The sequence below is a fragment of the Gymnodraco acuticeps genome, unplaced genomic scaffold, assembly GCF_902827175.1.
Source record: "Gymnodraco acuticeps unplaced genomic scaffold, fGymAcu1.1, whole genome shotgun sequence".
NCBI classification, from domain to species: domain Eukaryota; kingdom Metazoa; phylum Chordata; class Actinopteri; order Perciformes; family Bathydraconidae; genus Gymnodraco; species Gymnodraco acuticeps.
In genome coordinates, this window is record NW_022992032.1 from 338,897 (window position 1) to 362,225 (window position 23,329).

Below are 23,329 nucleotides of genomic sequence, written 5' to 3' on the forward strand. Positions count from 1 at the left end.
CCATTAGTGCCAGCACTTAGTACCTCCATGGAACTAAGAGCCGATCGCATTCACACCGGAATAAGTTCCCTGAGGGAAGATTACGCTAATGAAGCCGCTGACGTCACTTCTTCTTCTTCTGCTTTGGGTTTACTGGCAGGCCGCAAACAACTTCACGGCGTATACTGCCACCCGAAGTCCCCGGAGTTGGGGACTGGCTTCAGTAGAAGCTGCTGGGACTCCCAGCAGCTTCTACTGAAGCCTTCCGAGTAAATCGCCAGAACGCCGACACCTCCTCATCTCCACCGCTCCCATGTTTTTTGTTGTGTTGCCATAAGTTATTCTCTCTCCGTTGGTGCGCGGGGCTAATGCTAATAATGCTAATGCCAGCAAATACAATGGCGGCTTCAAAAAACTTTTCAGAGTTTTACGGGGCGTGGTTTGCAATTCGCCCAGCCAATCAGAAATTGGTACTTTTTTCTCCCCAGGATAGTCCCACCTCTCTAGCAGGCACTACAAATGGGGGTAAAAGTTCTCTGAACTAAGTTCTCTTTTTGGTGTGAATACAAAACGGAACTAAACGGGAAAAGAACGGGTAAAAGTACTCCTACTTAGCGCCTATTACAGCTACTCCCACACAACAATATCAAAATAGAGAAAATATAAGAAAAATAGAGCCAAAAAATGATATAAAAATACTTGCATTATGCTATAATGTATAACACTTTATAAAATAATAATGAAAAATGGGATCCATCATTAAGTGTTTTAAAATGCTAGTTTAAATAGAAGTTAAAATGTTCTAGTAAAAAAAAAGTCAAAGATTTAAAAAAAAGCAACTGCAGTCGCAGCATGCACACTTTACAAATAATTGATAAATATAATCACGCTGACTTAAGGGGGAAATCATAGACAAATCTTCCTCCACAAGTGAAGGGATCACTACAGCAGTTGATAGCTCAGTTTATTACACACCAACAAGATAAATACTCAAGCACGGACAAAACAGGAAATGATCAACTAGTGTACACAGAGATATGAGGACAGAGATGTAAAGCTTCATTAGTCAATATTAATCACAGAAAGTGAGGATATCGTTGTGCTGTTCCCCGACCCCAAACATCATTGTTCAGGAATGAATAAAACAGATGTATGAAGTTTTTCTCCAGTTGGTTGTGTTTTTTCTCCCAACCCACCGTTGTCCATTCTCCATTATTTTCTGCTAGGTGTCTTGATCATATCCCTGAGACAGTGAGGGGACCATCCTCAAATCATACTCACTATATAACTATTCATTTATTTTCTTAACATTTTTAAATCAAAAAGTCGCTTAAATCAAAAGTGCTATCACAGAAGTACTATATGTCTAACCTTTCTTCAATTTGTACCAACATATAACGAAAATGTATTATATCTGCTTAAAACATTGGTAGGTAACTCTCAAAAGAAAATAGTTTTAAATATAATCACTTGAATCTTGAACCAAGGAGATACAATTTGACTTACTTCCTGATAAAACGAGAGTATACCAATGTTTCATGCAAAGCTAATCTTTCAAAATTACGTTTTCTGACTTTTTTCATCATTACGTGCTACATACATCGCAAATTAAACTCAAATGTAATATACCGTAATCCTGCTTTCCATCCCAGCGGACCCAGACAGAGCTGCGCAGGGGTTTGCTGTTTTCTGTGTGTTGAAATTAATTATTTATCTGGTTACCAACAATTGTTTTCCAACCAAAGTCTTTAGCCTTCTTTCGTTAAAAATGAAAAGCCTGGCCCGGCTGATGGAGAGAGACGGCGTCCTACTGGTCAAACACATAACAGTGAAGTGTCATTTATAGAGTTATTCAGGTTACTGCAGACTTTAAGGGTCCATGCTGGTGTGTTTGAGTGTTCAGTGGCAGTCTACAGAGCAGCCATCTTGCTGGCCTCTCTGACCCCGCTCAGGTAGGCTCCGGTCACAGTCTGAGGGAAGTGTCTGTTGGTGGCCTGGAAACACAAACCAAGAAAACAAATAAACTAAAAACAGTTTTAAAATCTCCGGAAGCCAGAAAGTGACCAAATATCTGACAAAACAATCATGATTCAATTTTTTAGGTAGTTTGAGACCTTTTTAAATAAAGAATGATTAATTAATGAATTGCGCTTTTCTTTTAAATACAGGAAAAAATATATACAGAAATAATTATTTTAATTCCATGTTGATTTATTATTTTATTTTTTGTATTTATATTTCCACACTCTCTAATCAACATATTTTTTAATTCCTCTTTATATATCCACATATCTAGATATTTTGTCCTTAATACTTTTATAGATGTAGTTTTTTTTTCAGCTAAATAGTGGTTCCAGTGTTACATAGATCAAGGCGACCTTGGAATACTTAAAGATAAGAATGATCTTATCTCTAAAAGAAATAGAGGAATAAATACAACTGGTTAGTTGTCTGATGTGTACTTACCTCTCCAGCAAAGAAGACTTTTCCCTGCACGTCTTCAGCCAGGATGTCGTAGGCCTCTCCGCTCCCCCCCCGTCTTCACAAAGCTGTAGGACATCTGGGACCACATGTCTTTGGTCCAATGTGTCACAAAGAAATGCACCGGCTCTGGGACCTCCTGTTAGGGATGACAGACAGTAAACAGTAATGAAAAACACCCACAAAAAAACACAACTAACTCCGAAACATACTGTTTGTAAAAGGTTATAGGTGTATTTTGTGTTGATAGATAGAATATGTTTTATACCAGGATATATTTTCAGAAGGAATGAGTTTAGTTCCTGGTCCATACAACGTGGCTGTTTTGGGCAAATAACTTTTCGATAGCCCAAGAACTACCAGGGCAGAGGACTTTGTCTCCTTTTTAACCATTTAAACATCAGAGTAGCACCTTTTTAAACGTCTAAATAAGTTTAAACCTTTAGCTATTTTTTTCCCAAGTTCAGCTTCTGAGACTATTTGGTTGAAAAAGGACTTTACATGCGTAAGTAGTATTTTCATTGTTTCATTACCTGCTCTTTGAAAAGTTCCCTCAGGACCTTCATGCACTCATCCACCACCTGCTTGTCCTCCATGTCCCGCACAGCAGCCACAGCTTCACCAGTGATGACCGACATGAGGACAGCCTGCTTCCCCTACACACACATACACACAGAAACATAAACAAGTATTTCTCCTGTATTTGGGATTGCAGTCTGACACCAGTAGCTAACACCAATTTTCCCAGATAGAAACATATTACCGGTATGTGTAATTTCTGACAGGAGTGTAAAGTTATAAGACATTTCAAGTTACTCATGTCAGGAAATTCCCGATTATTCCAACAATGGATATCCACAATGATCACCTTAGTGTGGATATGTTATATTCACAATACAGAATAAAATCCTATGTTCTCTCATCCATAGTAGAGCTAACATGTTGTCTTGCTTTGTGAATGAAATTGAGTATTAACAGACCTGAGGCTCCATGTCGTAGAAGACACTGAACATGCCTCTCTTGTCTGGACTGGGTGGGATGTGACCAAAGTAGTCCGCCCCTTGGATTCTGTTGTCCCAGAACCTGTACGGGAACTGAAGAGCAATCTGGAAGAGGTTTGAAAATTGCATTTTAGCATCTACAAAGAAGCAAATCTTTGATATTTAGCCTTAAACTTACTTGCTTTACTTACAATACGCATAAGAAATGTTATTACCTTTTCTATGATGCCGGCTCCCAGACTGTGGATTGCTTTCAGTTTCCTGTCAGGGAGCGGAGGGTTGAACTGAATCATGTTCTTCTGCAGCAAAGTCAATGGGACTGTAACAAGCACCTGCAAGAGATAATTACAACAGGGTGATCAGCAATGAATTATAGATGCACTTGGTAGACTAAACTGAAATGAAATCTCACAAAAACTGTTTAGTTTCACACTTATATACAATAAATGGGTTGACATTTAAATAAAGATTCCATAATGCAATTTACATTTAGATTTTCTCTACTAGTATGGGCATTTCTCTGTAAAAATTAAGCAAAAAATGGAAAATCCAATAGATATTTTAATTTCAATGACTATGTCTGCTTTATAGCATTTGTAGATACTTCGTTTAAGTGAGAATCGGAATTAAATTGAATAATCAGTTTACATTTGTTAAGTTTGGTTTGTATTTAATGTATTTACAGTAGGCCTTTACTTCCACAAAAAGCCATTTTACATTTTATTTTCAAAGATGAACCATGCTTCAAGGTGGACAATATCCAAATGTTAATTATAATTGAAAAGCATTCGCCAAATTTCATTTACATTTTAATGTAAGTTTTAGCAACCTGTCAGTCAATCTCAGAGGGTATATTGGATACATGCAAATTTTCTGAGTGTATATATGTTCCCCGAAAAGGTCTTGAAATGATGTTATCTATTTTATAACATAAATCAAGATGTTTCTACCTTCTGTGCTGTCCACTGTGAGCCATTGGAGGAGGTCACTTTGACAACATCACCTGAATATTCAATGGCCTGAACCTGGAATTGAACAAGAAAACGTAGAGCTGATTTAGATTTATAACATTGGTATTTGTCTCTGTAATATTCAGCGCAGTTTAAAGAAGGTAAAAATAGGAGCTGGAGTCAAAGAGTGAAACACGGACCGGGCACTTGGTGCGGATGTCGAGGCCGTCGGCCAGCTTGTGCAGTAAAGCAGAGTAGCCCTTGGTGAGTAAAGTGTGGTCTCCTGAGAACTGGGCAAAAAACTCATTGTGGTCCCAAGATCTTGCCGATACCTACGAATAAAAACATATATAATGAAAACATTTGTATTGCAATTCCTTTGATGACACAACATCAAAACCCACTTAAACAAAATGTCACAAAAGGTGCAGAACAATGTGAACAGGGTTTCCTTTCTGTTGTTATTATCTTTGTTGGCAAATCCATTTCTGATTCTACAAGGGCCGGAATAATGTAAGATATGTTCAACAAAAAGTGTTTTAATCACAGGCAATAGTCCTATTTCTGTGTTGTTGTCAACTTGTATTTATTTAATTATTTATAGTCTGGAGATTTCTTTTATTTCAATTGAATAAATCAGTTTGAATTATCTTCATTAAAACATCTTAAAATATGGTAATAACTGACGCTTAACATTATAAAACAGACTTAAAAACTCTTGCAGCTGTTCAGTGTGTGAGTTTCCCACACCTGGTCCAACGTGCTTCCACAGGCGAACTCCAGGTTGCTGAGATGAAACTGAAGCACCTTCTCCTCCAGCTCACTGAACTGGATCCCCGACTCCTGGAGGAAGTTCTTCTTCACTTCCTTGATCTTTTCTGTAGAGATAAAATGCATAAAACTAAAGGTCAAATATCTCTAAATGTACCTCTTTTTCTTAGCATATCTTCCTTCTGACTTGCATTGCACATTTTTACAAGTATGAACTGGCCATGAAACAAGCTGGTTAAGCCCAAAGTCAGGCTGCTTAAATATATATGTAAATACATGTAATTATTTGAAAATAAGGCCAAACATAAAGTGCAAAGTAAGACAGTACATTTCAAAATAAATAGATTTTTTCTTTTTATAATTTTTTGTACAAGAGTTTCTTCCTTCCCTCGCATCGTTCTGATTGTTGAGCTGTTTGTACCACTCATTAAAGTTGCTTTGCGGGACCTCACACATGAAATGAAAACACTCATGATCAGCACCTCTCAGGGGCATGTCCTGGTTCTGAGACTTGTCCTTCCTCCACTCTGACACCACGTCCAGGATGGCATTGAAGTGGAAGTCCATGCGCTTGTCGATGGCGGGGTCTGTAACCTGTCCCCCTTCTTGGAAAAGGTCACAGCGCTCTCCCAGTTTGTGCATCTTGATGCCCATCTGAAACACAAACATCCTGGAGTCACGTACAAAGATGTCACAAGACAGTGTATACATCTACTTCAAACAGACTTAAGATACGTTTTAATACACACCAGAAATATGTGGAATTATTGACTGCCTATTGAGCTCTTACTAAAATCGTACCTGTTCAGACATCAGGGCGATGGGGTTGTTCACACAGCCGTTGACAATCTGAGCTCCTCGGCCTACAGTGACGCCCAGTGAAGTGTCATCCCACACACGGCCTCCAATTCTCTCCCTAGCCTCAAGCACCACCACCTGTAATCAGATTTGGGAAGTAACTAAGTACTGTACTTAAGAACAATTTTGAGATACTTGTACTTGAGTTTTTTTCAATTTCAGTCAACTCCATTACAATTCAGAGGTAAATTGTGTACTTTTACTCCACTACATTTATTTAATACCTTTACTTACTTTACAGATTTGGATGAATGATGTGAAATATAATCAAGTGTTGAATCAGACTTTAGTTCCACCTGGAGTAAATCCACAAGCTACCCTGCAGTATACAAAGTCATTCAAACTAGCTGCACCTTTACCAGCTTTGAGAACACTTTCATGATCAATCATTATAAAACATATCATATATATTATTCTGAAATGGACCAATCTGCAAAATGAATACTTTTTTTACTTTTGGTACTTAAACTATATTTTGATGCTAATACTTTTGTACTTTTACTTGAGTAACATTTTGATTGCAGGAATTTTTACTTTGAACAAAATGTTCCTACACTCTGGTACTTCTACTTTTACTCAAGTACCAGATCTGAGTACTTTTCCAACTCGGCCTGTAATGACAATGAAGAGTGTAAAGGGGCAGCACTGTACCAAGCAGAGAGGGTAAATCAGGAGCTCTGAGAAGATGTGCGACACACATTTACTAGTTACCTGAGTGCCAAAGTTTTGCAGCTGCCGTGCTGCAGCCAGTCCTGAAGCCCCGGCACCGACGATGATAACATTTTTCTGCAAGAATAATAAAACATGAGAAGGCAAAGAAATGTTTTTATGAGATTGCAGTGTCATGATGAGCTGAAGATGAGGAAACTCACAGTGTAGTGTCTCTCAGGCAGCAGAGGCGTCTTCACTGCCAGCACGCCGGTGTTGATGAGGCCCTTCCTGGTCATGAAGTGGAGCACCCGGTCCATCTCCTGCACGCAGCGCACACGCACCAACCCCCGCACAATGATGTGGAGGGCACATTTCTGAGAAGTCAGCACCTCCTGAAGAAAAATACGAAGATGTTTGCCATTTATGAGAATGTGACTTTGCTTTTTTATTTGTTCCAGGTCAAAAGCCAAGATGAAAACATGCATTATTTGTGAGTGAGTGTTCTCTGCAGTGTACCTTGCAGTTCTTGTGCCAGGAGGCCAGAATGAGGTTCCGCAGAGCCAAATACATGGTGGGATCACGGGAAAACTCCGGAAACTCGTAAAGCTCGTCCAGCTCCATCATATCCGGCCGCACACACAGAGCCTTGCCACACTCATTGGGCTGGTAGAAGGGCTGGAAGTATGGACACAGGCCTGGAACTGAGGAAACAATCATGATCACTACAGCACGATACAAAATGATTTAGGATAATATCTCTCAATAGTAGGCTGTAAGCATAAACAATGTCAGGTGAAATATGTTAAATGATCTCTAATGATACTGTAGTTTGATGTGTGACAAAGGTTTAGTCATAGCCTTATTTGGTAAAATGGTGGATAACTGGATATCGTTCACATATATTTTGGGAATGTGTGCAGGGATTTTGGCAAAATGTAAAGTTTTAATTAAAATTAGAATACTACCCCAAAATGTAACAGGTAAAAGCCAAATACTTATAATGCCCATATTCCATTGATTTCTCAACCATTATAACTGTAAATTGAAGGAGAGAGCTTTCCTGGACTCAATTAGACTGAAACAACAAATCTTTTTTCAGGAAAGATTGACTGAATGTATGTCGTTACGATCTTAGGATGTGAATAAGTGATGAAAAAATTAAGAAAATGTTTGTTGGTTTCATGTTATGTAGCAAAAATTGAAATCAAAGTTCAACTTAAAATACATCTCTATTCCTCTCACATCCACTGACTCACTTTGTGGCTGCACGGCTCTGCAGTGGTCAGCCCTCAGCTCAGACAGTGACGTGTTGCTGGGGCAACCGGACGGACTCATCCCCACACAGTCAGGGTAATACGCAGCGAGGAACGGGCTGGCTGGACTTTCTTTGAACAACGGCGGCAAAATCAACATTGAATGCCACCAGCTGTCCATCACCTCAGCCACTCTCTGTGAGAATGAAACAGCATCAGATTAAAGGGGATGGAAATACTAAAGTAAAGTAATAGTAGCTTACACACTCTCTTTGTGATAACAAAAACAAAAGTTATAACACACATCCACAGCTTACCAAGTCCTCTGGTTGGGAGCAATGGTCCGGCCCCTCACTCTGCAGGCAAAGGCACAAAATCAACAACAAAAAAAACAAAATATATGTCACTTATGAATAGCTGGAGAATTATTTTGCCATTACTTTAATGTTGTTGAACTTCATCCCACAGCGGTACGATGCTGCGAGGGAAGACGTGAGTTGGATCTCCTTGGTCAGCTGACGCCACTTCCTGCAGTCCGGTTTAGTACATTGAACCTGAAAGGAACCCCATTAAAGATAAATGTATTTGTGACATGTAGAAGTTAGAAGAAGCAGTTTTAACTGTAAAAGAGGAACCAGGGACGCTGCCTGTGCTTACCCAGAATGGTAGCTGCTGATCTGCCATGAAAGCTTTGAGACTGGGCTCACTTTTCCCATTACTGGTCCACACCTTCTTCCAGGAAGCAAATATCTCATAGCCATCTTTGTGACTGCCAGGGGGGGGAAAAGAAAAAGTCATTTTGTGGCGTTAATGCAACAACTCTATACATTTCAACAAATACTGAAACATGTTTATTAAAGGCACAATGAGGAATATTTGTTAGTTGTGGGCACAGGCAGGGCTAAAGGGTCTCTGCAGATACAGAGCACAACACACCATAAGTGGTGATTAAGAAAGATTATTTTGTGCATTATATTAAGCAAATACTACTCATTGTTCCTTTAATGTTATGCGAGGAGTTGTTCTGTCAACATTACCTTCTGTAGTAGTGATCAAAACATTCGTTGCAAAAATGCTCACCGCACGACAGATGATACCAGCGAGATGTGTATCCATTTTTAGCACACCTGTAAAGACACACATTAAGACAATCTGTGTCCAAATATAAAATAAAAGGGAAAGTTCAGCTGTTTCGAAGAGGGGTTTTATGAGGCACTTACGCATAGTCAGTATATTTTTGAACATGTTACCTGTCAGATGCACTTGCAAAACAGACTGGGTATGTGGCAGAGCATCCGGCCTTCTCACACTTTCTGTACTTCTTCTCGGACTGGTCGTCTTCCTCCTCTGTGTCTGTGGCTTTTCTTTTGCTCTACAAGAAAGGGAATCCTTGAGATTAAATACCCTGCAATTTGGCTTGGTTTGATTCCTAGTGTACTTATTGGTCAAATGAGTATCCACCTGAAAAACAAAGGCATACAACAATAGAAAAACATATATTTTTTGCAGTTTACCTGTCCAGGTGGTGGATTGTTGGTGCGCTTCACCCGAACATTGCTCTGCCTTCCAGAGGAGCGCAGGGTCTGGCCGTCCCCCGGCGATTCCCCGGAGCTCCTCTTCTTTCCTCGCCGGGCCCCAGAGGCATTTCCAGAATAGTCTTAACAAAAGTGACAAAATAGCAGAATACCTCATACCTCTTGTTACATTTATTTCTTTTTAATTAGTTGAATGTTTATTTGAGTACTTTTTATAATTTCAACATACTATTTTAAGATTATTTTCGGAATAAAAATCATCTTGTTCTTGATGCTTATGTTTACTTTTAAACTTGTAAACTCATGTCATGAAAAATATTATGTTGTTTTTATTTATTATATAGCAGGTTTGTTTGTTTGTTTTTGGTATGAACCACCAAATCATTCTTAAAATGAAAGTTAAGTGAATTGTAGGCATGCAATAGCATGGGAGAAAAAAAGCAACACATATAGGCATAAAGAATAAAAACAAAGCAGTTGAATGAAGTAATCTAGCCACCAGAACAAGCGGTCACTATATTAGAGTATATGCTAAAAATCCAGGTATTGCAAATATCAGGTGATACCAGTGCAGGTATTGCAGATGTAAGATGATTAAAAAGTATTTACATGAACAGTGCACGAATAATAATTAGCCTACTATGGATAGTATAAAACACAAATGAAAGGTACACATAAGAACACCTCACATTGGGCCTTGTTGAAAAGGCTGTTATAACATGACATTAACATGCTGTATCGTATTGAAGAAACAAACTAACACACATCAAAGCGAATGAAACACGAGGTTAAATTGTAAGTATACATAGCAAATATGGGGACAAATAAGCAAGCTCTTTAAACCAGCCACACAATGTCCGCCTGTCACATTTATAGCATGTAGGCTAAATGCTAACAGCTACGACCACTGACCTGCATCCGACAGCATGGCTGACTGCCGTGCTTCTTTAAAACCCGGTGATTTATTGACGTTTATGTTAGTTTGAGATGCGGGTTTTATTAATTGTAAGATTTTGTCTCCCTTTTATTGTTGTGGGAGGAAATCAATGCGTTGTTGTTGCAAAAATACCACTTCCGGCTTTGGAAGAGGAAATGGGCGTTACGTTGTTGTAATTTAGTTTTGAGCCCCGCTGCTCGCCGTACTACACGGTTACCATGCCAATGGCAGTAACAATGCGCTTCCAGTCCGTGGCAACATAAGAGCAGCAGAGACGCAGAGTATTTAGATATTTTATTCGTGTCTATTTATGCGGGGCAAAAAACAGATTCAGGTTATGTTTCCTTTAACCTTAGCTCGTAATTGTTTTGAGCAAGAAAACAGAGGTTTGATAGTATACCTGGAACATTTTGTGTTAGTTTGAACGGACTATTACTCACTAACTGGAACCCCCCGCGAGACAAACTTCGGATTAACCCACAATGTTTGAGGAAATAATTTAAAGCAGGAGGTTCCCTAATATATTGGAAATGGATTCAAGCAGATTTGTGCACCGAAGAAAACCGGACATTCCTGTAATTGGACCAAGAGCCCCGGATAAGAAACAGCACATACAGGAGGTAAACAGTTAGCAGTTCTGTCTTATTATGATGCTACTGCTAAAGTGTCTCCTGTAAACTTGTTCATCATTTATTCAATGTCAGTAATCCCTGATACCTGGTAATGTAAATAGAAGATCTTTAAGTGTAATAATATACAATCACAGGGTTGCACAAATATAAATGTAGACCATTCAATATTCAAAATGAAAAGGAACACAATTATACAGTATATAGATACTAAAGCTGTATACAAATCCTTATGTATCCTAGAAAGACTTTGGTATAATGAAACAGCCAGGTATCTGCCACATGCCAGATCCAAGGTTAATGTTGGCTGTTGCAGGTCATTTTTTCATGACGCCTGCCACCATGGAGGTTAGTTTTTTCCTTATGTTAAGAAATATATATTTTAAAACAATTCATAATTTAAAAGTCAAGGATTAAAGTGACATGATATATTACATAGTACTATCTGATCCAACGTACAGATAGAAATGTTCAGGTTCATGCCACAGTGGCAGGTGAGGAAAAACATAATTGCAGACCCTGAGTACTTTGCAAAACCCTCACATTATGTAAGTTATTTATTGTTATTTGCAGAATCTCTGGACATTTAGTACTCTAAGGAGTATGGGTTGATTTGGGGATTATAGTCAGGGTATAATTAGATGCCATGTGTAGTCTGATTTATGCTACTTCGTGGTTACATTTACAGTGCAGAAAAATGACAGGGGCTTATTTTTTAACAATGTCCCCCATCCATGTGGATTTGTTGTATTGTATCTATTATATAGAGTTCATTTTATATGAATATTTTTGTACTTGTTATAAATATGTGTAGGCCTACGCCCAATTGCCAGAAGCATCACATAACAGCTCTAAATGTTATTTATCTAACTAAGAAACTTCAGAAAAAGGTATAAAGGCATAATATGTTATCTCTTGCTTTTCGTAAGGCACTATAGATCTTCTCATAAAGTGCATATACTTTTGCCAGAGTACTATAGTTTACAAAGTGCCATGAAGAGTGGTCTGAAGCTTGTGTGTGCTTTACAAAAGGTGTCAAGATCTCAAAAAGTCTAGGAGACATGTGAAAGGTAAAAACAACAACAGAGAGGGTAAATGTTGACCTAAACTGTCATTTCTCTGCAGGTCAGTGTTAAAAGTATTGAACTCAGTAAGGTGATTCGTCTTCTTGAGGATCCCTTGACAGTAAGTTCAACTTGAATTTCATCAGATTATTATCTGTTTTAAATTATGTCATATCTCATCATGTTTGTTTTACAAAAGGTCAACCTGAAGGAGAGGCACCTCTTTGTACTGAAGAAACTACTGAAGAGATGCCAAATTGGCTTTGTATCCTTTGTTCTGGAGTCAGTGTTCTCACCTACACTTCACACTTCTCTCAGGTGTCACACACTGCAGCAGAAAGTCAAATGCTCCTCATTACTGTCCCCCGGTGCAGAGATGGAAATAGATGTGTTCTCATGCAACCTGAACACAGAGCCACACGTCATTCCCAAGACTCTAATTTACCGCCCTAACGCTGTATCTGTCAGCATTTTCCCTGTTCTGAAATAACGTCAGTTTTCATCGAAACTCTTTGCCCCATCACTTCCCCTCCCTCAATCTCATACAACCTTCAAATGTTAAACTTCTTAAATGATTTAAGCTTCTGAAGGAGCTGACAGGCATCGCCAAAATACTCAACATCTGTGCTGAGAAAGTGACAGACCACCCTGAATATCAGCCCATTTTCTGTGAGGCACTTCACATTTGTAGGTAAGAAACAGAAATAATTCAAACCTACACTAAGAAGACAGATTTGTGTCGTTGTTGTGACATTTTCAAGATGCTGCTCTGCTTCCTCTCAGGCTTCCCTTCCTCAAGGAGAAATCCTCTGATGAGCTGAACTACGCGCAGGACGTCATAGAGTTTCTCTCTCACATGGGTACGCAGATCACTCACTGTATTCAAGTTGGTTCATAGTTTCAAAAGGCTTCTTTCAGTATGTGAGGGAAATTCATTTAAAACTTGAAGGATAAGGCTATTATATGTGCAGTGGTGCAGTACATGTATTCAAGTACTGTACAATGTTGAGGTACTCGTAAATTACTTGTGTATTTCCAGTTTATGCTTCTTTTTACTTCTACTCCACTATATTCTGGAGGCAAATATTGGACTTTACTAGTTACTGTTTGCTTTTCAGGTTAATACAAGTAATACAAATATAAATCAACTAATATATTATAATGTATTATGAATTATGATACCCAGCAGTACAAAAAGTAGTTAGTAAACTCAATCCTTACTAGTTGCAAAAATAAAATGATATAGACAATAATTAATCACTAATTATATTGATATAAAATATTATTTTGGAGAAAAAAAGAGTACTTTTAGTTTTGGTACTTAGTACATTTGGATTGTAATACTTTTGTACTTTTACACAGGTAAGATTTAGAATGCAGGACTTGTAACAGTATTTCTACACTGTGGTATTTATTTCAGAAACACTTTTTGTTATATTCCATGGAATGCTCTTAACATCCCGATAGCAATGAATATATTAAATGCTTTGACAATAAATACATACAAAAATGTCATCTGTGGAAGCCGTAGTACTAGTCTGAAGGAAGGGGCAGATTTTTTCTGGCTGTGTACTTTCAAATTCTCGCACACTCGAGCTGGTTTCTCCAAAATTACATACCTCACCTTTAAGTAAAATATCTAAGTATTTCTTCCACCACTATATATTTGTTGATCAACAAAACATGTCTGTGGCAGTCAACACATTGATTCTGAAGCAAATTCTTGAAAAAATAGATAGGCCTACAAGTACATTTTTTGAATAAAAACGCTCCGTTATTTTCTCACAGAAGCGGACACTTTAGCTTAAGCATTAAATAACTTAAACAGTAGTAAACACTGCATTTATACAGGACTGTTTTCTGTGGCAGATACATACACATTAAGTGCAGCAGGACAACAGATCTGTTGACAAAACATGATAGATCAACCGTCACAGTAAACATCATGTTACACATCTTTATGGGACTTTATATGCAGTGGCCGAACCTTTTCTTAATGCTAGACATAACAAAGTCCATATTTTCCTTCCTACATTTGTATCTTCTGCCTTGGTTTCTTTATTTCTCTTGTATTAGCTAAAGTGCTAGTTATTCCTTTAAAGACCAGTTCAGGGGTGAGGATGACTGATGGTTGTGTTTCTGTTGGCAGGCTGTCTGATGAGGGTGTCCGATGCTGAAGTGAGGCAGCACATAGTAGAGTCAGTGAAATCATTCTACAGCTCTGTGGCTCCTAAACTGCTGCCTGACGGTACGGGGGGTCTCACCAAGACAAAGACTCGGACTTTTCACTCTGACAACCGATTTTCTAGACTTGCACTGAGTGAGGTTTTCTCATGGCTTCTGTGGTGGCATGCTTGTGCCTTTTTCTTACTTTGTTCTTATGTCTTCATATCTTATTTGACCCTTAGAATCCTACTGATTTATCACACCTGTATTAGCTTGCAGAATAAAGGCTCCAAAATCATTATTTAACCTGAATTATCCCTTTAGAGATCAATTAAGGCAAATTGTATCCAATAACACACTTATCTAACCCAAGCAATGATCTTTTCGAATACAAATCTCTAATTACAACGTATTGCATTTAACTGACACAGTTTTGGATACATGAAAAACGAAAATTGACATATATATATTTTGTATTTATTATTATAAATCCACCGTCAGTATAAGGCTTACATTTCATGTTCTTTTGAATCTATTTGTCTTAATGTTTCCAACTGTTTTATACTTAATCCGCTATCATTTCTTTGTAGTGTCTTATTTTCTTTTTAATACTTTTTTTCTTCCTGTTTTGGAAATGACTTTTTGTCACTGGTGTTATTCTGGTTCCTCAGATTTCCTTTTAAGTGATACTATATTCATTGTTCTTCTTTTTGCTTCTCCTATTTTCAGTTAGTTTTGTCTATCATCTTTGCCTTCTTTTGTTGTTCCTCTAACCTTACATGCAGACATGTATTCTATTGTTATAATCTTTCTTTAAATCTGTTTCTCCAGGGCTCCAGCCCACCTCTCCAGGCTACAGGCTGCAGCTGCTGGAGCGCAGTGACCTGGCTCAGACGTTGCTCCTCTCCATGGCCGCTCTGGAGAACCAGCCGGGCATCAAGCTGCAGCTCCTGCAGACACTTCAGATCCTCTCCAGCTCCTCGGGTCAGTCACTGATTTTGTGTATGCTTACACTAAACCAGTTGAAGATGGGATCTGTCAGACATGTCAATCCAAACTACTTCATTAGATAAAGTAGCCTGCTCTAAGTGCATACATCAACTTCAGATGACCAAATCAATCACACAAACAATCAAAACAGTGATTGTTGTCCTTGTGTCAATGTCAACAGGTCAATGGGTTGTTTATTCCTCAATCCCATTAATCACATTTCATTTTTATAATACAATGTAGTTTGCCATATACTCATCGTCCTAAGTGTTTTTGTTTTTTAGCTTTTAAGGTTATGTGTATAGTTACATTTACATTCGGTGAAAGCATCCTTTTTTAATTCTAAATTGTTTCTTAAAAATACTGAAGTATACTTAATTTTTTTAGCTTGTTTATGTTCGCACCAACAGATAAACAAATTCCTTGTATGTGTAAACGTACCTGGCAATAAACTTGATTCTGATTTCGCAACAACAGATATGAACTGTGCGTCGATTCTGCAGGCAGGAGGAGCGGAGACCATCTGTCTTCACATGAACCAGCCCGACCCAAACGGTCAGGTCCTGTTCCACTCCTCTGAAATCCTCTGGAACCTTCTGGAGAGAGGCAGCACGGAGGTCACTGCTCAGCTCAGCAGCATAGAGTGTGTCATGTACGTGTTTCCTGTGGGTTTAGCATGTTTTCACATGGGACTGATGAGGACAGTGCATGCTTGTAGAGTTGATTTCATTCAATGACCTTTCATTTACTCTAGTAAGACAAGTCCTGAAATCAATAGTATCCTAAAATGTGAATCTCTTAGGAATCTCAATATTCCAACAATGGAGAAAAGTTAGGATGTATTAAACTAAACGAGGGCCTATAAGAAATCTGAACAACGATATCAAAATGCCTGTTAACATCTCAGTTAAACCGAAGTCTCCTTTATCCAGTCATAGGCTCACTACTTCCCAAACACATGCATTTTCACAAAAAAAACTGTTCTGTTCATCAGATCTCTGAAAGAAGCGTTTCTTCACCAGCTGATAAACGGTTTCCGACACTCTGACCTCCAACTCAGAAACGATCTGCTTGTGATCACAACTCTCATCGCTGGAAACCCAAACTCTCTGCTGATTGTAAGGATAGATAGTTGTCTAAAGGAACTGCAGCTGATATTTGGAACTAATTCCCGCCCTGTACTTTATGTGTAGAAACTGCCAGTATGCTTCGTGTTGACAGAGTGTTTCTTGTTTTTAGGAAAGCTTATTTGCCAAACAGCTCGTGGTTTATGCTACATTTCCAGAGTGTGAGTCCCCTCTTGACTTAACATTTCCGTTTCTTTTTTTACATTTGAAATATTTATACAGTACTACGTAGCTAATTTGCCTCATATTTGAAACACACAGGTAAAACAACATGATATATGTAATTGTTAAAAAATATGTTTATAGTGAAAAACTGTTAAATCTTAATATTACATCAAAAAATATGAAATCTAAGTGTTTAAACGAAATGTAAGTCGCCAATCTAAATGTTCCATCTAAATATTTAATCTGAATTTAAATGTTAAAGCCATGTCTCTTGTTTAATCTCAAGTCTAAAACTAAACAAGATTAGATTTGACTAATTTAAGATTAACATTTAGATTGAACATACTTTTAATCATTTTGAGATGTTATTAACATCAATATGTTGGTTCACATTTTGTGTTAAATGTCACACAATGAGCCTAATATTCAGAATATATCAGCCGGAACACTTTGAACATATTTTGTATTTGCCCCACATACAGGAGAACCTTCTATGATAATAAAATGTCCTTCTTTATCTTTTAGTGAAAAGTCACAACCCTTTGGTCAGCAACCTGAAGCTCAGCTACAATAACGAAGACTTGAAAATGAAGAAGATGCTTTTGAATCTGTTAGTTTTAATGTCAAAGGACTTAGCTGCTCTACAGGTCAGTCACACGCTCAGTATTGTTTCAGTAATGTATTGATGAATGCAACATTTTGAACGCTCTCCATGTTTCCTTCTCCCAGCTTTATAAAGAGGAAAGAGTCCTGCTTGCTGTGCTGATGCTTGTGAGGCCGCCTGCTGCTTCCCCTGAGCGCCGCTCAGCGTCCCGGCAGTGGTCCTCCGCCCAGCAGGAGGAGGTGCAGCTGCAGGCGCTCGCCACCCTCTGCTCCCTCGCTCCAATCATGTTGGAGGACTACATGTCCTGCCAGGGAAACGCTGTCCTGCTGCTGCTGCTGGACTGGTGCGTCGCTCAAGGTGAGGAGGACGCGATGTGAAGAGACACACTTATTTCAAATAATAGTAACTTTTTCTTTGTACAGCATCTTTCATACACAAGATGCAGCTCGAAGTTCTTTAACAATATAGCACATAACACAAGAAAACAAGAAACGTTATACAACTACATTCAAAAGAGACAAACTGCACAAATAAAATAAAGGCATCAAATGAAATCATTAAGATGATATAAAAAGTGTATTAATCAATAAAAAACATTGATAAATAAATATATATGTATATATAGAAATAAATGATACAATATAAATGTAGATGCTTATAAATATTATTATTTAATATTTTGTCAATAATTTTTTCTCATGCATTTATATATTTATTACTCTTTATATTGTTTGTTCCTCTTTATATACCCTCACAATCACAATAACATGTTGTTGTTCAGCTAAGCAAAAATGAAACGTGGTTAGAATAAATAGTTTAAAAGGATTTTTTGAAATACGTTATTATAAATGATTTTAGTTTACTTTCCATTGCTTTCATTGTAACAGTATACTTACTACACATTTCCTCCAGATGCTTTCTTCGGTCAGGGTCACAGCTCCCCTGTAGCAGAAGGAAGAGGCAGGAGGAAGGCTCAGATGCGGCACTGTATCAGAGTGCTGCGATCTGTGACATCTTCAGGAGAAGAGTCCGTCAACCAGGACCTTTGTGATCAGGGAACCATCAACCAGCTCCTGGGTAAATAGAAATACAACGAGAAGCAAAACGTTTTTTCATAAAAACGGTTTCTACAGACGTACCTGTTGCATTTCCCCAGGGATCTTAATGCAGATGGAGGCGAGTCCTGATGAGGATGATCTGGTTTCCCTGGAGATAAAGTCAGATATTCAACTGATACTTTCAGCACTGTGTGAGAGAGACATGCACAGAAAGGTAAAGCAGAGTTCATCTCCCTGATCAAAACACTTTATACCTCACCTGTTCAAAAAAGTCAATGTCAGAAAAGCGAAATCTAGACCATTTGGTTTGTATAAAATAATGTCAATGCCTGGGAAAATTGGTACGGTCAGTGCTATTTGTCACAGTGTCTTATTCGATAGTACCACATGAAGCATGTCCTTATTCAAGACATTAATACATTACATATTTTGCATTTAATGCTTCGAGTGAAAATGTTTGTATTTAAGTTTTGTTAAATTCAAACACTATTATTCCATTCATCTGCAACTTAACACTAATATGATTTTAATTTGTGTTACTTTACTTTGTTTTTAAGCGATGCAGCAGCAGAAAATATTTGTTTATTTTGAATTGTTTTTAATAAATGTAGTTCTTATGTTGAATTTTAATTATTTTCCATTGTTTTTATGGCCTCCATCATTTTTGCTTTTATTTTTGTATTATTTGTGTTTATTTGTCAGATGTAACCTCTTGCTCTGATCAGAACGTTACAGTTTGATGTGTTCAGTATCTCCACCCTGACAGTCCTGTGTGGTACCACAGGAGCTGTTTGGCTCAGAGGGAGTGGAGATGGCGGTGCACTTCCTGAAGAAAGGCTCCGACAAGTTCTACAGCGGCCTGGGACACAACAAGCTCATCCTCTCCACAGTGGACTGTGTGTGGTCAGTTCATCCAAATCTATACAATAATAGATGAAACTGCTAACTGCCTTATTTGTTATGTTTTCTATAATAATGATGTGTCTTCCTCTCCATGTAAATATAAAGAGAGAAACCTGAGAAAGTTTCCATGTGTCTCATCAGGTCTTGCATTGTGGGTTGCTACACTACAGAAGATTACTTTTTGGCTAAAGAGGGGGCGTCTCTCCTGATGGACTTACTCAGTGTAAGTAGCTCATAATCTTGATTTCTAATGGCGGAAGCTTAACTGAAGTGATTGTTGAATAATATGATGTCATATCTGGGTTTCTCTGTCCAACAGTCGAGCCCCAGGTGTGTGCACTGTAACGTCCTGGCCTCCCTGCTGGAGTTGTGTGACAACCCGAACGCTCTGTCTCACATCCTCAGCTGGAGGGACAGCAGTGGACAGACGGCTCCCAGGTTCCTGCTGCAGCTGTGGATGGACGAGGAGGAAGAGCTGAAGGTCAGCCGAGACCAAGATGGGGGCATCGCAGGTCAGTCTGCTACCAGGGTTTAAACAACACACTGTCAATGAAATGACAACAGAGAAGGTGTTGACATACTTACATGTCACTACACTGACCTGTTGATTAGAACTTATCAACAGATTATATCCGTGATGAACATGAGAGCAACAGATGAGACTAGATGTATACCACAACATGTTTCATAAGACAGAATACATATATACATATTCCTAGACTATATATATAATATGAACTATAACAGACTAACATGAAGAAAAGTGGTTCAGTGCGGACTGGAACTGGAGAGTAGCCAGTTCACCTCCTGGGCCCTGCCGAGGTGCCCTTGAGCAAGGCACCGAACCCCAACCTGCTCCCTGGCGGCGGCGGCTAGACTGGCTGCCTCTCCGCTCTGGATCCTCTCAAATGTATGTGTGAATATATAACTGTGTGTATTTGTACAACAACAATGCATGTGTGCACAACCATAAGTGTGTGTATTTGTGCTTGTATAATAATGCATGTGCCTGTATATAAAACTGAATTTCAATAAAAGTCCATCTTCTTCTTTTTCTTCTTAATATCCTTGCAACATATGATATTAATAATAATAATTACTCTCAGAAAGCAATATATATACAACATACATATCATGTGTTAAAGGCCAAAAATGTTTCTAAACTGTTTTTTCTTCTTCTTCGACTTTAAGATCCCCAGAGGCCCATCCTCGGTGTTTACCAGCAGGAGGACCCCCAGCTGTCGTTTCCTGCTAACGTGCCGAGTGCAGCAGTGCTGGAGCTCTCAGAGAACCTGCGCTCAAAAGTCTACTCCATCTTCTGCAAACTAGGTGAGGCTATTATTAAAGAGTTGGACTACATGAGAACAGCAGTCTATGCATTAAGTATGACAGCCAAGGCCATGTCAAATGAGCACCACAGTTCATTTGCAAAAGCATGCGGTAAATAATAATGATCTGTTACTTTTGCAGGTTTCCATGACCTTCCTGGATTGTCACGAAAACATTATGTGACCTTGAGTGTCGTCAGGAGATATCTGGACTTCAAGGTAGAACCGCCAGTGATGGATTTGAAATAAGCTGTATTTGTACTACGAAAAACTGAATGATGTCACACACAGAATATTAAATTATACATTTGCGAGATAAGATGTTGTAATTAAATGAAACTCTTAAATGATCAACATATCCCCTTCAAACATGTTAAAGTGTGATTTAAATACACCCAGAGAAAAGTTGAGTTTGAGTGACAGAAACAGTGTGATCGTTGATGTGGTTCTTTCTGGTGCTGCAGGTGGGTGAGGTGTGGGAGGAGGTCAGCAGGGAGCTGGGTCTGGACGGTGTGAGGCCGACCACTCCGGATGAGGAGGCTCTGAGCGCTGTCTGTAAGATCTCAGAGGACACGGCCAGGAAGGTGGCAGCAGAACAGAGGAGCATCCTGGAGCTGCAGGAGAAGGAGGACATCAGCGAGGAGCAGCTCATGTACACAGAGGTGCTGTCAGTTTACTTCGGTCAGAAAACTGAAACTAAATCTTTCAAAGTCAACTGAATTAGGATATTTTCTTTTTTTTATCTTCTTATTTATTTAATTTTTTACAAGATTTAGAGTTTTTATGAGTGCCACATTGTCTCTGATTCATTTCCAGTACATTTAAATGAATAGATACTTACATTTGTCTCTGAACTGATCCATGTAAATACAGCAGGTTTTCCTTTTTTTGCTGCACTTTTAATGACACTTTGTTTGCTGTCTGTGTTGCAGATTAAGTCTCACTGGAAGCAGAAGGAGCTCACAGCCAAGTCATGGGACAGTTACGTTTCCAGGACTTCCAACTATGAGATCCTAAAGGTTTTCTATTTACCATCCACAGATAAAACCTCAAGTCATCATAGATGTTAAATAATAGAATTGAGGACTTTTTGTGTTCTGCCTTTTTCTGAACAGGAAGTGAAAGCACAGAGGGAGGAATACATTGAATCATCCCGACCCAAACCAGAGCATGAGGAAGCTGCTGTTCACCCTACAGAGGTCTGCCACACTGACACAACGAGTACTGTACTGCTCACTGTCGTAGTACGGCTTTAGGAGATCAAACCTGCAGTGATTTCAGCAAAGTAGTCGAATCAGTTTCTGACAACAAGAACATGTATTCACTTTTAAACAAATAGGAAAAACTGCAGCAATATATTCTTCCCCCTCAACTCGAATAGTGAGAAATGATGTACAGTCCAAGCCTCCTTTGTATGCTAACTGATAAAAGCAGAACAAACACAGAAGCATTAAGTAAAGAAGTAGCCTGTTTTTCCGCTAAGAAGCAGCAGTTCAGAGGGACACCACAACATATTTAAAACATATTATTGCTCCTACTCGTTGTTGGGTGTCCAGAAAAGAGTTCCTTCATGACAGTGCTTTCAACAAGCTCTGCAGATTACCTTGAGTAATGATTTCTGAAAAGATACATTAGTGTTGAGCTTTTTTTTAATCATTTTTTGGCACGAGTGCCATCTAGTTACATTATGTTTGAGAGAAGGCAGTTCCAAAACATTGATTAATAGCACTACAGGCAATAGGACAGTTATTTATTTGAATTAGCTGTCTCCTAAACACTTAAGAAATGGTCTTTTATCTCTATAATTCCTTGTAAAATAATATTTTTGTTATGTGTAGGTCACAAAAGATAAAAAATCTGTTCTCAACACCACGTGATAAGGAAATCATTTATGAGAACATAATTATTGACAATATATAAATGTTGTGCACTAGGTCTAAACCAAATACTACTACTAAATGATTATGATATGTTTCTCTGCGTGTTTCAGCTCATCCTGGGGAAGGTGATGTCTGTAGAGAGGACAGGGTCCTCGGGGCCCGCAGGAGTGAAGCTGACGCTGGCCAGAACCTCCATCAAGGCTTCAGGTCAGGACCAGGCAGCCCCAACCACACAGGACCCGGAATACTTCAGCACTGTGAAAGACTGACGCATCAACTTATAGACTTTAATGTTCACCCAAACACAACAAAACAAACGCTGCAGAACATTAACATGTTTGTCATGAATAGTTGTTTTCTATCAGCCGTTTATTCCCAGCGCCTGTACTGAACTGGTTTATGTGATTTTGGCAGCAAACGCAGACATGAGGTCACTGGCTGTGCACAATCAGCACCTTGTAGTAGAGTCCACCTCCAATCCCTTTAATAGACACACACACAGTGCGTTCAACTGATTGGCCTTTGTGTCTTACATCAGCATATATCTGATGCACAGTGTAATACAACATGTATGTATAGTAAATAAATAAAACAACTTTGTTTTTTAGACAGCATAAAAAGAACTCAAAGCATTTTATTTTTGTAAATGTTTTCCATTAATTGAAATGTTTCTATGCTATCATTCTCTAACGTCCTTTGTTTAAATATGCAGCAACATGAACAATGAAGCCTTATGTAACAAAATAACAACCACTAAATTCATTTTAAAAGTCTCATTATATCCAGTGAAGATTAGTCCTGACAAATGTTACTTTGTGTTTGGCAGCTGCCACGCCCACAAGGTCCATTCAGGACAGTTCTTTTAAAAAGTATTTTCTCTGTGGAGTGTTTAGGGTTATGTAAGTCACTGCAGCGCGTTAACACACATGTTCCCTGAAGCGTGCAACATGCTGCACAGAGCCATCTTCTTTCTCTCTGCTCCCACCCATGTGACTGGCT

General features: G+C 38.6%; 2 protein-coding genes across 4 annotated transcripts; one reads left to right on the forward strand and one right to left on the reverse strand.

The window, feature by feature from the left end:
* Positions 1-925: 925 nt before the first annotated feature.
* LOC117536629 (lysine-specific histone demethylase 1B) lies at positions 926-10,570 on the reverse strand. Its single transcript, XM_034201568.1, is given in 22 exon segments — positions 926-1,973; positions 2,446-2,514; positions 2,516-2,599; positions 2,994-3,116; positions 3,441-3,566; positions 3,677-3,793; positions 4,412-4,486; positions 4,612-4,743; positions 5,162-5,289; positions 5,665-5,836; positions 5,984-6,118; positions 6,752-6,826; positions 6,913-7,083; positions 7,208-7,392; positions 7,948-8,140; positions 8,262-8,300; positions 8,385-8,498; positions 8,602-8,713; positions 8,982-9,071; positions 9,195-9,316; positions 9,459-9,601; positions 10,392-10,570. Coding segments are annotated over 22 exon segments (2,505 nt in total). The 5' UTR covers positions 10,408-10,570; the 3' UTR covers positions 926-1,889.
* Positions 10,571-10,641: 71 nt separating this feature from the next.
* On the forward strand, positions 10,642-22,953 carry LOC117536669 (cilia- and flagella-associated protein 69-like). 3 transcript variants are annotated; one of them, XM_034201626.1, is made up of 23 exons: positions 10,642-11,036; positions 12,171-12,230; positions 12,309-12,374; positions 12,691-12,800; positions 12,893-12,969; positions 14,259-14,429; positions 15,107-15,259; positions 15,743-15,917; positions 16,260-16,383; positions 16,505-16,553; positions 17,083-17,204; positions 17,287-17,518; positions 18,074-18,238; positions 18,318-18,433; positions 19,004-19,122; positions 19,264-19,345; positions 19,442-19,634; positions 20,314-20,451; positions 20,593-20,669; positions 20,915-21,112; positions 21,383-21,469; positions 21,566-21,649; positions 22,441-22,953. In XM_034201626.1, the coding sequence occupies exons 1-23, from the start codon at positions 10,947-10,949 to the stop codon at positions 22,597-22,599; spliced, it is 2,847 nt and encodes a 948-aa protein (XP_034057517.1). In that variant the 5' UTR covers positions 10,642-10,946; the 3' UTR covers positions 22,600-22,953. The 3 variants fall into 3 exon arrangements, with proteins under 3 accessions (XP_034057517.1, XP_034057518.1, XP_034057519.1); XM_034201627.1 differs by having other exon boundaries at positions 14,259-14,357; XM_034201628.1 differs by lacking the exons at positions 16,505-16,553; positions 17,083-17,204.
* The last annotated feature ends 376 nt before the right edge of the window (positions 22,954-23,329 follow it).